Genomic DNA, 13761 nt, shown 5'->3' on the forward strand with positions numbered 1-13761 from the left:
ACACAGCCCCTATGGACAACAGCAGCACAGCACAACACAGCCAGCCCCTATGGACTTTGAAGTAGTGGACACAGCCCCTATGGACAACAGCAGCACAGCACAGCACAGCACAGCACAACACTACTCTGCACTACACTACACTACACTACACAGCCCAGCCAGCCCTAACTCCCACCCTCCCTCTTCACTGTCCACAGCCGAGTGAGAAAATGGCGCCGACGCGGGTACTTTATATAGGATCCAAAACCCGCGAGACCCGGAAGGCGGGATGATGACGTTTTGCCTCGATTTCAGATCCGAGTCAGGCGGGAAAAGTCGAGCCTGACTCGGTTCGGCCTCGGATCGGGGGGGTTCGGATTTAAGAAATCCGAACCCGCTCACCCCTAATATATATATATATATATATATATATATATATATATATATATATACATACAGTTTGTATATGTGTGTGTGTATATATATGTATAATATACATATATATACACACACACATATACAAACTGTATGTATATATATATATATATATATATACATTGTATATATATATATATATACATATATATATATATATATTTTATATACACACATATATAGATAGCTGTTTGGAGGCATGTAATTGGCACCTAGCAGCAGTATGGCAGACGTGAAATGGGTATGTAATGCCAGCTGTCGAGATGCCTCCTGTCAGAATACCGACAGCGGCATCCCGATGGTATACTTACCCTTCCCCCCCTCACCCTAACTCTCCCCACCCTGCACCCTAACCCTCCCCGTTAGTGCCTAAACCTAACCCTCCCCCCTTTGTACCTAAACCTACCCCCTCAGTGGTGCCTAACCCTCCCCCCTAGGGGTGCCTAACCCTAACCTCCCCCAAAAAACCTAACCCGGCATCAGGATTAAGATAGGCATCAGTATTTCGACCCCTATCTTAAGTCCCTTGTCGGGATACAGCTGTCGGTATTGACACCGCCGGCACCCCTGCACTGAGAACACTGTCGGCACTCTTGCACTGCCAACACTGCTGGCATCCCGGGACTATGAACAATACCGGCACTCCTGCACTGCCGACACTGCCAGCATTCACGCACTGAGGACACCACCGCCACCCCTGCTATAATGACACTGCTGGCATTTCAGCACTGAGAACATAGCCATCACCTCCACACTTAGGACGCTGCTGGCACTCCCACACTGAGCACACTACCGGCACTCCAATACTGAGGACACTGCTGCCACCCTGCACTGCTGACACCATGGGAACGCCTACCGTCTGGGACCGGCCCCACTGACATCAAGCCAAAAGCACTCCAGGGCTTGCGGCAACGAGACCCTACCACAAGGGTCTCGTCGCAAGTCCAATGGTCGCGATGGTCTTGACCATCGCGACCATCGTTTTGGCTGCTCGCTATAGCTGTGGGTGGTCACCCACAGCTATGTGAGCGGCCAGGAGGCCGCTCTAAAAAAAGAGAGGGAGGGCACTGATTCAGAGCAAGCGCTCTGTCAGAGCATCCGGCTCTGAATCAGGCCCAGTATCCAAACTGCACTGTATACAAACTGTATCTGACCCACACTGTATCCAACCCACACTTTATCCCGCGCTGTATCCGACCCGCACTGAGGGCCTGATTCATACCTGCTCGCTAGGATGCGTCCGCATGCAGCCAGCCAATGTTTGCATTCTCTGCATGCATACGACTCGCATTGCGTGTGCGTGAACCTGTCTAAGCGTACATTTGCTGCTCATAGACAGCCCGCCGGTGATTGATTGACACGGGAAGCCATTTGTGGATGGTGACAGGGGCTGGCCGCTAGAAACGGGGGAGTGGAGGTGCGAACGCATGCATTCCTGAGCATCTTAAGGCCATTTCAGAGGCATGCATAATTAAGATGCAGCATCATGGTACACGTCACCTGGCTGTTTTTTACACTGAACCGCTCGCAATGCTTGCGGTAGGCATGGCTGGCTCTAGGGGCGTTCGACCAGTGCGGTCCCACAGGGGCGCCACCCATAGAGGGTGCACCCCTCCCCAACATCCCGATTTCAGCGGGGCAGTACTGTCCCGCTGCTCCACCCGTATGCCGAAATCGGGAGGTTGGGGACCCCCACCGCCGCGGCTGTGCGGCGGTGCTGGACCCCCGGAGTATGAATGGATGACGCACGGGCTGGGCTTTACCCCCAGCGTGACATTATTTGGAGGCGTGCCATGCATGGGCGTGCTAATGCCTTGTGATCACCTGCCTTTGTTAGTTAGCTGAATTTGCATACGCATCTAGCGAGCGAACGCAACTAGCGAGTGGGACTGAATCGAGCCCTGAGAACACTGCCGGCACTCTTGCACTGCCGACACTGCTGGCATCCTGGCACTATGTACACTACCGGCACTCCTGCACTGCTGACACCGCCTGCATTTCTGCACTGAGGACACCACCGCCACCCCCTGCAATACCGACACTGCCGGCACTCCAGCACTGAGAACACCACCAGCACCCCCGCACTGTGGACGCCGCTGGCACTACTGCATTGCCGACACTGAAGGCACCCCCGAACTGAGCACACTACCGGCACTCCTGCACTGCTGACACCACCAGCACTGCCGCACTGAGGACACTGCTGCAACCCTGCACTGCCGACACCACCAGCACCCCAGCACTGCCAACACCGCCAGCATTGCAGCACCCTCTGTCAAAGTACAAGCATCAATGGTGAATCCAACCTGCACTGTATCTGACCACAACTGTATTTCACTGTATCCTGCACTGTATGCGACCCACACTGTATCCAACGCGCACTGTAACCTGCATTGTATCCAACCTGCAGGTACGGAACGCTATTTGTATGGTTGGGGAGATTTTGGGGAACTGTTTAACAAAAAGGCTGATTGATCGGGGCTTTCCATGGGCACAGAGTGTCAGTCATCAGTGGCCCAGGGACCCCAGGAGGGAAGTACAGATTGGGCACTGAGAATAAGCATGTGCTGGGGCATGTGCACTTGTGTAGGTGGAATCCACATCTGTTGTTGCTACTTTACACATGGTTTATTTATTTATTTATTGTTGCTGTTTGTTAACTACTACTACTTTAGAGCAATGATATTTCACACACGATTCTTAAGGCACACATCCATTAGCCGATTTCTCTGAGCGATTGAATAACGATATCGTTATCGTTCAATTGTTCATGAATCGTTCATGACTCAGCCACATTAAAGTCAGAAACGACCAGCGATGCGCGCTCCCGCTGGTCATTTCCGACATCAATCATCGGCCGAACATGCTGAACAACCTGACGATAACGTCAGGTTGAGCATGTTAGGGGATGACAGATGTGCCTACACTGAATGACTGCTCGTTCAGTGTAGGCACAGCACAAACTGTCAAATGACTGCACGATTACAACCGCGCAACATCCATTCATTCACAGAAGAGAGGCTGGGGGAAGCCCAGCTAGTGAGGCTCCCCCCAGCCTGATGTTATTTGGAGGCGGGCACGCCTACTAATAATGTCGCAAAGAGGGCCAGCACATGGTGCTCCGACCCCTGGAGCCGGCCCTGCATACATTCATTTAATACTCTTTCGTTTTTCCATACACTTCCATTTTTATTTTTAAAATTGAATTCACTGATTTGAATTATTCCTGTCACAACACCGATATTTTTAGCCTAATTAGAAAAGTTACATTGTATAGTTATCTCTTGCAGTGCACTGCGTATGGTAACTTCTTTTCCTTTTCGCTGATTATTACTACAATTAAGTTCAAATGTTGTAACAACTGCTGAACTGAACAGGTTCTCACAGACTTTTGGTGCTAATATATTAATGCACCATGATCATATCCCCACAGCCTTCACTTGTGTAAATATGCTTAGACAGTCTTTGCTCATAACTAAAATCTTCTTTAAATTATTAATTTAATTTCACTTCTATACACTCATATTTAGCAGGGTTTTATGTTGGGGTATTTATAATTTTGTGAATATTGTAATATATCTTCAGATTTGAACAATTTAACCTTTTTATTTTAATTCTTATAAGAGATCTTTGTGTTGCTAATTTAAATGAATTGTATTTTTACACAGGAGGTAGTTGAAATCCTGACAGCCGGCAGGGCCGTAATTAGGGTAGTATGACTAGTGCCATGGCACAGGGCACCGCAGGGCAGGGGGTGCTGTTTGTGCCTGTCAATTTTCCTATTTATTATCATTCTCACTTGTAGCTTTCTCTTCTTTTATCCCCAGCATCTCCTGGCCTTCCCTATCTCTTCCTTGGCCCTTCCCCATGAGGCCATGGTTCTTTTTCAGGTGTCCCTATTTAAATAAATGGGGGAGGGGGGCGCCAATGCTCTCTCTGGCACAGGGCACCAAAAAGTCTAGTTACGGCTCTGACAGTCGGTATGCAGGCACTCACAATGCTGGCATCAGAATCCCGACACCAGTCAGAATCCCGGTGCCGTTAGGGGGCAGGTTAGGGGTTTAGGGTTAAGCACTAGGGGGAAGGTTATGGTTAAGCACTAGGGGGAAGGTTAGGCTTAGGCACTAGGGGGGAGGGTTAAGCACTAGGGGGGGTTAGGCACTAGGGGGAAGGTTAGGGTTAAGCACTAGGGGGAAGGTTAGGCTTAGGCACTAGGGGGAGGGTTAAGCACTAGGGGGGAGGGTTAAGCACTAGGGGGGGTTAGGCACTAGTGGGGAGGGTTAGCCACTAGGGAAGGAGGGTTAAGTTTAGGCACTTGAGCTGTAGGTTAGGTTTAGGATGTGGAGTGGAGGTTAGGGTCAGGAGTAAGGTTAGGATGCTTACCAACAGGTGTTGGTATCCTAATCCTTTCAGGATGCCGACATCAGGTTTCTCTCCGCCGTGATCCTGAGCATCAGCATCCCGTACCCAACCCCTTTTACACATTTTCTGTATGTGAGTAAATTTGGGTCAGTTAATTTATTTTTAAATATGAAATACCAATTATATTCTCAATATATCTCCTTGTGTTGGTGATATGTTTAATACAGAGCGTGAATTAAAAAATTCAGTGAAAGTGTATTCACTACTTATGTAACTTAATTATTTTGTAAAATTTTGAGAAGGGCACAAAAATACACCATCTGTAATGGAATTTTATTTCAAGAAGTACACAATTTGCTAACTGTGCAAAAGAAAAACAGTTAAACTTATTACAATATATGCTTTAAAAAATGTGCTTATACAATATTCTGATGATTACCCATTCTATTTTCCAACATAGCACAGTTTTAAACATACTATCAGATCATCTATAAGGCACATTGTTATTTTTCATACAAGAATTCTGTTTTGGTAATTCAGTCTAGAAATTTTCAAAATGGTGAGTAAATTGAGTCTGGTCCCTTTTGTTGAGGATCTGGCAGGCTTTATCCACATTTTTTGTCATTCCTGGAGGCCCACAGCTGAAAACGCCAATTTTTTTAACCTTAAAAGGAAAAGATTATGATTAAATGTATTTTTTACTCAACAAACATTCAACAGTCTATTTTAATCATTAATAGTCCCATATACGTAAGAAGTTGAAATACAGTGTATCATTTATCAGAGGTATTTTAACAAGGCAAGACTTGGAGTTATACCATTATTTATTATTTAGATTAAAGAGATAATGAATATACGCCTTTAAATTGTATATTGTGCTCTTTTATATTGACAAGGCCATGGGTGACAGTGCATCTATATAATAAAATAGACAGCTGAAAAAAATTATGTAATCACTTTAGAATGAATTAAGTTTGTATGAACTCTGAGCCTCTCTCAGAAGTGTACACAATGGGGATTATGGCCGCAGAGCGAGCAATTGTTTGCCATTGCGCATAGGCACAAGCCACACTGCACGTGCGCAGCAACTGCAATGCGATCACGGATGCACAGAGGAATTAATCACAAAGTGAGTGATAAGCTCTCAGTGTTTAGGTGGTGACGGGGGAGGGGGGTCGGAAGAACGCAGGCATGTCTGTCCATCTGAATGCCGTTTCTTAGGCATGCATAAATTAGCCACTGCAATTTGAGATCCAGCATGAGAGCTCTTTGTGTGCGAGGAGACATGCAATATCTGCGACTGGTCAGACTTGATGTAAATGCTGCGTGACTGGCCTATGTGTTTGTCGATGGTACCAATGTTTATGCAGAAGAGCGACATTGGACAGATATAAGAAAGCAGCAGAGGGCGTCTTTATGCTGGCTGAGCTGTGGCAGGTATTAGCATATTTTCGAAGCCATGCGAAATCTCAGGTGCAATACAATTAGTGTACATGACTGAATTAGACTTCCACCAATGTCAGAAATGTACAGAAAATAGAGGCTGGAGACAGAAATAGATACAGTGTGGAAGGAACAAAGAGAGGTGGGGAGAAAGTGTATGGAGAGAGGGTGGGGATAGGAAGAAAAAAATAATAAAAGCCAGACAACAATGCACATTACAGATAGTCTAATATATACCTAGAATGTGAACAAACTCTAAATAATGTGGGGCTGATGCAAAGTTTACATTAATTACATTCCAAAATGCAAGCTCAATTTGCATTCAATAAAAAAGTCACAATTTGCATGTATATGCATTCAGTTTACACAACACATAGGTGATTATAACAAAAAGAAGAAAGAAGGCTCTCTTTTGGGGGCACTCTTTGTATATAATTATTGATGATAAGAATAAAATTTTACATTTATTAGATCCATTAAAATAAAGGCTTCAAGGTATAAAAGGACAATACAAGACACTACAAAACAAAGATACATATATATATGTATGTTGCAATCTGTAAATATTGTGTCCTAAGATATAGGTGAATCCAAATTCTTTAGTTGATAAATGAGGATATGGTGTAAATCATGCAGTGGAAACACTGCATCCATACAAATTCCTTCTATTGATTTGATAATTCACCATTAGGACATTTATGCAACATCAAGAAAAAATATCGAGAAGCGAAAATATTGATTGATATCTTAAACCAATATGTTCAGTATATCGTGTCCTGAGGTATTGGTGAATCCAAATTCTTTTACTAATAAATGAGGATATGATGTAAACTATGCAGTGGGAACACTGCATCCATACAAATTCCTTCTATTGGTTTGGTAATTCACCATTAGGATATATATGCAACATCAACAAAAAAATATAGCGAGAAGCGAAAATATAAATTGATATGTTAAACCAATTTGTTCAATATGTTTGTAAACCTCCAATATTGTCTATGCAAGGGTTATGCAAAAATTCAGCAATGCTATGTGCCATAAAGTAGTTGATGCAGAGGGATCAGTATCTCTGCACATAAGTATACATAAGGCTCTAACATCCAGAGTCTGTTTATGATATAATCTGTAAAGACCCCAGACGGAGAAAATCATACCATGTGCTAAGTTGAAATAGTTTGTTCATACAGGAACAGCTTAATAATATTTTTAAGTGTGCTTGTAAGCGTATGAGATTAAATCAGTTCTTATTCTGTAGTTCCTTCAATATGTTGACCAATCATCTTATCCACAGCATGTGTGGAGTCTGCAGTTTGTCCAAATACAACATTAAATATACAGGCAGAGTTATGACATTCTGATGTGCAGACACAGCGGTCTGCGTAGTGATACAATTACCCTTGAGATGAGATAGAATGGAGGGGAATGGTCGGCTAGTGCACTAGTCCGGCCAGATTCATCTTAGGTCACTGGACGCGTGTTTCACCCGCTATAGGCTTGTTCACCATCGCATGCAGTGCAGAAGCTCTGCTCTTACCTTTTGTACATGTCTTCCTGTCAGTGTCCCGATCACGTGATCGCGGGACATCTATTTTCATTGGCTCTGTCTCCCATGTGATCACCTGTCTTGGTCACATGTGTCAACAGAGCCATCTGGTGTCTATCATTCTATTAGAGACAAGGTATCCGTCTCCTGTTTGCATGAGGTTAACTCCTGCTGTGCTAGTCCGCACAGGGTTGCACTGGCTGATAACCACAGTGCATAACGCGGAATATGATATAATTGATAATAAAGTAAGGTTACACTATTATCTTTATAATAAAGATGAAGGTTAATTAAGTGAAAAGATACACAAAATATAGATTCATTGAGTGGATCAAATGTATTATCTGATCAGTATTAGTTAAAATATGACAATTATCCTTGAATAGGCCTGCTTATTCAATGCTGGTGGAGTTTTGTAGCACATATACCATCCTATTCAAAGGAGAGTATTGGGTAACATATCCATACTAATAATAATGAACTTGTTAAGTTAGTAATTAAATGATTGACTTCTAAATTGCTAAATAGCTGATAGTCACAATACATAAGTCATCCTAAGGAGGTATAGAATGGTTGTATAGTGCAAGAAGTCCACTGTTCTTGTCTATATAATAAAGGTAAAGAGGATGAAAAGATTTTTTTTAAAATAAAAAATATACATGCACGACTTTTAATATTTTCTCTGGTCAGCATTGGTCATAGTATAGGAGTTCTGATATAAAGGCATCTATTAAATGTCGGTCAGATATTTACCACATAGTGTTAACCATCTATGGATAAGAAGAAGGACAGCAATATATTCCATATATTGATAGATAGATAGATTAGGTTCATATTTCATCCCCATGTGTTGTCTTGGTGGCATATTGAGAGTGATGCGGGGAACATATATGTAAGGTCCTAAACCCAGAGGTAGGCAAATTAGACTGTGCCGTGAAAAAGGTGGCACCATATGGTTAACACAGGTGACAGCTACTGCATGCCATTATATCATGTATTGAATGGCACGTGAGCGTATCATCTGTGTAATAGGGTGTCTGAATGAGTACATTGGGTATCTGCTGTTACATTGTATCAGCAAGAGGAAAACCTGTTGATATCATTGCAGGACTCCTCTCTGAAAATCTATAATGAGAGTACCCATATGGGAGTAATAAAGTTGAAGATAGATCTTACTGCAGTGGCAATTGCCCAAGTTACTTTCCATCATATGTCCAGATAGACATTGGTGATTGATGAACATTGGGGTCATACATGGAGTAAGTTGAAGGAAGAAAGAACAATGTGACTTCCATTAGTACTGGTAGGAAGACGGCTCTGTTGCCGATAGCATTGCAGAGTCATAATTCCTGTTTTCCTATAGGTGTCACATATAGAGAGTAAGGTGTCTCTGAATCCAGAGAAATATTGGTGCTAGTAAGAAGTTCCTTGAATAATAAGGAATTAGACAGTGTGGGTGTGTAATGTAGAACAGTGTTTAAAAGTAGATATATTATTTGATATATCATTTATTCTGAGGAATTGCTAAAATATGACCATATCGTGAATGTAGTTACTGTGAAGACCTAACTTAAGATCTTATTAGAAGTGTTAAAGTGAAATATCTGGTCAAAGATTATGTGACCAGGTGATGTCAGTGAAAAAGGGAAATAATGATTATTAGATTCCTAGATTGTGGTGATAACATAAGGTAAAATGAATAAAAATTTTGTTGAACCAAGGAGATATAATAAATTGATCTCTGTGCTAAAAGAAAATTATACTGGGTAATGATACAAGATGTTATTTATTTGTCCATGTGGAGATAAGTGGACAGATAACCCCATTAAAGAATTTGTTAGGAAGTTGATTAGATAAAGGCACTATAATTTATATACTCATTTAGACCGTCAGGGTTTAATGCTCCCAATTTGAAAGTCCAGGCACTCTCTTTTTGAAGTAACTCCCGTGTCATGTCTCCTCCACGTATACCAAGACTAATTTTCTCTAGGCCAAAGCATTTAAAATCCTGGTTGGATCTTGATGGTATCTTAGGAAGTGTCGGGCTACCGAGGTTAGCTTTCTGTGTTTTTCCAAGTCCGAGGATGCATTTCTGATGGAACCAATGTGTTCCAGGATTCTATGTTTAAATGCTCTAGATGTCATACCAACTTATTTTTTGTTGCAGTTGCACATTATGCAGTAGATCACCCCTACTGCATTGCAGTTCATGAAGTTTTTCATATATAATGTTTGGCCAAATTTGTCTTCCACTTTGTTAGTCTTTAATATGAATTGACATGCTTTGCAAGTGCCACATGGAAAGGTTCCTGTTAGTTTCGCTGGTCTTGGTGGGTTTTTGATGAAATGACTCCTTACCAGCCCATCACGTAGGTTTTTGGAGCGTCTCCAGCTCATAGAGACCTTGTCGTCAAGAATTTTTGAACAGGTCTCTGTCCAGATGTAGGGTATGCCAGTGTTTTGTATGAAGGAATTTGTATGGATGCAGTGTTCCCACTGCATAGTTTACATCATATCCTCATTTATTAGTAAAAGAATTTGGATTCACCTATACCTCAGGACACGATATACTGAACATATTGGTTTAAGATATCAATTAATATTTTCGCTTCTCGATATTTTTTCTTGATGTTGCATAAATGTCCTAATGGTGAATTATCAAATCAATAGAAGGAATTTGTATGGATGCAGTGTTTCCACTGCATGATTTACACCATATCCTCATTTATCAACTAAAGAATTTGGATTCACCTATATCTTAGGACACGATATTTACAGATTGCAACATACATATATATATATGTATCTTTGTTTTGTAGTGTCTTGTATTGTCCTTTTATACCTTGAATCCTTTATTTTAATGGCTCTAATAAATGTAAAATTTTATTCTTATCATCAATAATTATATACAAAGAGTGCCCCCAAAAGAGAGCCTTCTTTCTTCTTTTTGTTATAATCACGTTATATATCTGGGCTCTGGGGAGCACCACCAATAGAAGTTATTTTTGAGATCTAACTTGTGTTAGATATATATTGAACTTGATTTTGGTAACGACTATACTACATCACTAATAGATAGTTCTCAGTGCAGATATAACCCCCCTTCCCTATACAACACATAGGTAACACATATGCCAATGTTACTTAATAGCCATTTGTTTTATGTGCATAATACACTTTACTATTGGGCATCAGTAAAACTTTAAATACTTCTGTAGTTCATCAGAAACAACTCTGTGTGATAAATAAAAATGTGCATAAAGATGTAGACAAACACATAATATATGCCTGAGCAATAAATACGAGCACCAATTAGTGCCAGTGGAGCAGTCACTAACAGCCAATCATATGCTAAACTGTAAGAGACCTGCTGCGCAGTGAATTTCCCATGAGGAGAGGATTCAAGTGAGATCATACTGAAGATAATTTGATTTCTTAAAACAAAACAAAATGAAAATAAACGAGAAATACAATAATGTATTTCCATTGACTTCCAAGGGATAATTACATTATTTAAGAGGAAATGATTATCCCGCTCAGACAACTGTTATAGCTTCCAAAACTTGAAGCAGACACATAAGGATATTTTAAATGGATAGTAAGCCAAAAAATATTTATGAACAAAACTTGTTCTCTTTGCTTGAACTGTATAGTATGTCCTTGTTCTATAATGCTACAAGGGCCTATCACTTTTTGAGATAATTGAGTCACTGAATAGTGCTTTTCCATGTAAATCAATTGTGTTTAATTTCTATTGTTAGAACAAACAAATATTTTTAAACATTTTACATAGAGAAGTACAATTAATGGGATACCCAAAGATCCTTTTGCATTTCAAGGTATAATCCTTCTCTGTAATCTTTTATAGTAGACACAGTGCACTTTTCAAAAGCGTGAAAAACAAGTTTAAAATTAGAATATGCATAATAAAAATAATAGATTCATAAAATATAAACAATCCATATCCCCCAACACCAAGTTGGCATATTTTCTTGTTTAAACTTTGGACACCCCAACCCTACATTTCTGGTTGTAATACTATCTTCAACAAGTGATCAATTCCCTTTTACTGTAACTGTAAAATTATTTTTATTGCCATGTTTATGTATAACTTAGATACATATCTGGGCATCTTCAATTGTGAGCGATATTTGTTTTCCATGTGGTGCTGTCACCGTCGCAAGGTTTTTCCTATTCAATAGGCTGCGAGAAATTCATCAGCGGTAATTTCAATGCCCCAGAGCAGGTACAAAGTTAGGGAAAATCCCTATTTTAATTTAAACATTTTTGGACTTGTTTCAGAACCACTTGGACAATGACTAATTAGGTAATTGGGAAGTTTCCATTTAGCTTAATTAGCCCAATAATTATATGTCATTATTGGTGGTGGGGAAAATTACCTGGCCTCAAATTTCCTCAAAAATAAACTTTTGTTAGTTTATGTACCCCAAATATAATTACAGTATATATTTAAATTAAAAATAATAGCTTTTTATCTTTTTTTTTATTTATTTTTTTTAAATTCAAAGTGGCCTCAAATTAACCCAAAATCACCTTTGCTTTCCATTTTTAAAATTTTTTAAATCTTAAATTTTTTTTTATTTGGGACTGTAATATACTATTATTATGTTACCCAATATTTTTTTCTATTTGTTTGGGGTACAGGCTGATTTTTTTTCCCCCACAGGTTTGACGGTAATAATTACAGCAACCATTTTTTTCAATTAGTGGATTCAGGAGTATGCATACCCATGTTCATAAAAATATGGTCTCGATGGCCACAGAAATTTTTGCCACGAAAATCTTATGGCTAGTTGGATATGCACCATGGTATCTACAGTATAAGCTCAGTAGAAACTGTAGTTTTATATTCCATGAGTTTGCTACTTCTCACAGTTTGTGTGGCATATTCATCTATAGAAAAATAAGTGTTTTGTAGTTATTGATTTTTTTGTACTCTCTAAAGTACAGTTTTTAGGCCAAATGTTCAGCAATGTATTGTAATTACATTTTAAACATTTTAAAATTTGTTTAACTCCTCTAGATTGTGCAGTTTCAAAAATTATATTTTGAGGTGGCCTAATTACAAATTAAAATGTTTGGAGATTTTATGATGTTGTCATATTTTAATTTTAATGTGAATACAGTATATTGCTTATAAAGCAAGTGTTTTATTATTGACCACCATCCCCTCATAATGACAACATACCAGGAGGACCATAACTGACAGGTTGCTAGTTAGCAACCTTCAAATATCCTATCTCCACTCTTTCCTGGATAATTATTTGAGGAAACCAACTTTCTTTCTTTGTCACAATGTCTTAGAAAACAGTTTTCTAAAGAAAAAGTCAGAGCACTTAACTTAGTCCTACAAGGCTTGCAGGGTAAAGAGCCAAAGAAAGTCATATATGCAATATCAATAACCAAAGACATAGATATGGTAAAGTAAAAAATAACATCAATTAACAACAACAAATGCTCGCCCAGGAACCATGTTAGAGTAAAGCTGGGTGCACACTAAACAATGTGTACCCAGCGTGATCTTGTTCGCGATGGGACACGGCGGGAGTACAGGCATCGGCAAGTGCATATACACTTGCCGATGTCAGGAGCGATGGCAGGGGCCAAGCTGCATTCGGCAGCATGGCGTCTGCTGATGATATCGCCCATCGGACCTGCATGCAGATGTCGCTGATGATGCGTGGGAGCATACATCATCAGTGACAAAGCCAGTACACATTGACTGATGTGGATGATATGTCGTCCGATCCGCCAGATCGGATAACATATCGTCTAGTGCAGTGGTTCCCAACCACAGTCTCAAGGCACACTAACAGTCCAGGATTTAAGGATAGCCATAGTTGAGCACAGGTGACTTAATTAGTACCGTAGTTATTTTGATTTAACCACATGTGCTTAAGCATGGATATCACTAAAACCAGAACTGTTAGTGTGCCTTGAGGACCGAGGTCGGGAATCACTGGTCTAGTGTGTACTCGGTT

General features: G+C 40.5%; 1 protein-coding gene across 6 annotated transcripts in view; it reads right to left on the reverse strand.

The window, feature by feature from the left end:
- Nucleotides 1–5121: 5121 nt before the first annotated feature.
- The window catches only part of LOC148540355 (dual oxidase 1-like), a 229697-nt gene continuing 221057 nt past the window's right edge, over nucleotides 5122–13761 (reverse strand). For all 6 annotated transcript variants that reach the window (XM_088445660.1, XM_088445643.1, XM_088445669.1 and 3 more), the window contains one exon: nucleotides 5122–5437. In XM_088445660.1, the coding sequence (XP_088301786.1) occupies nucleotides 5315–5437 (123 nt within the window). In that variant the 3' untranslated portion in view covers nucleotides 5122–5314. The remainder of the gene's footprint in view (nucleotides 5438–13761) is intronic.

This window comes from Taudactylus pleione, unplaced genomic scaffold (genome assembly GCF_031769625.1).
Source record: "Taudactylus pleione unplaced genomic scaffold, aTauple2 ptg000019l, whole genome shotgun sequence".
Lineage (NCBI taxonomy): Eukaryota > Metazoa > Chordata > Amphibia > Anura > Myobatrachidae > Taudactylus > Taudactylus pleione.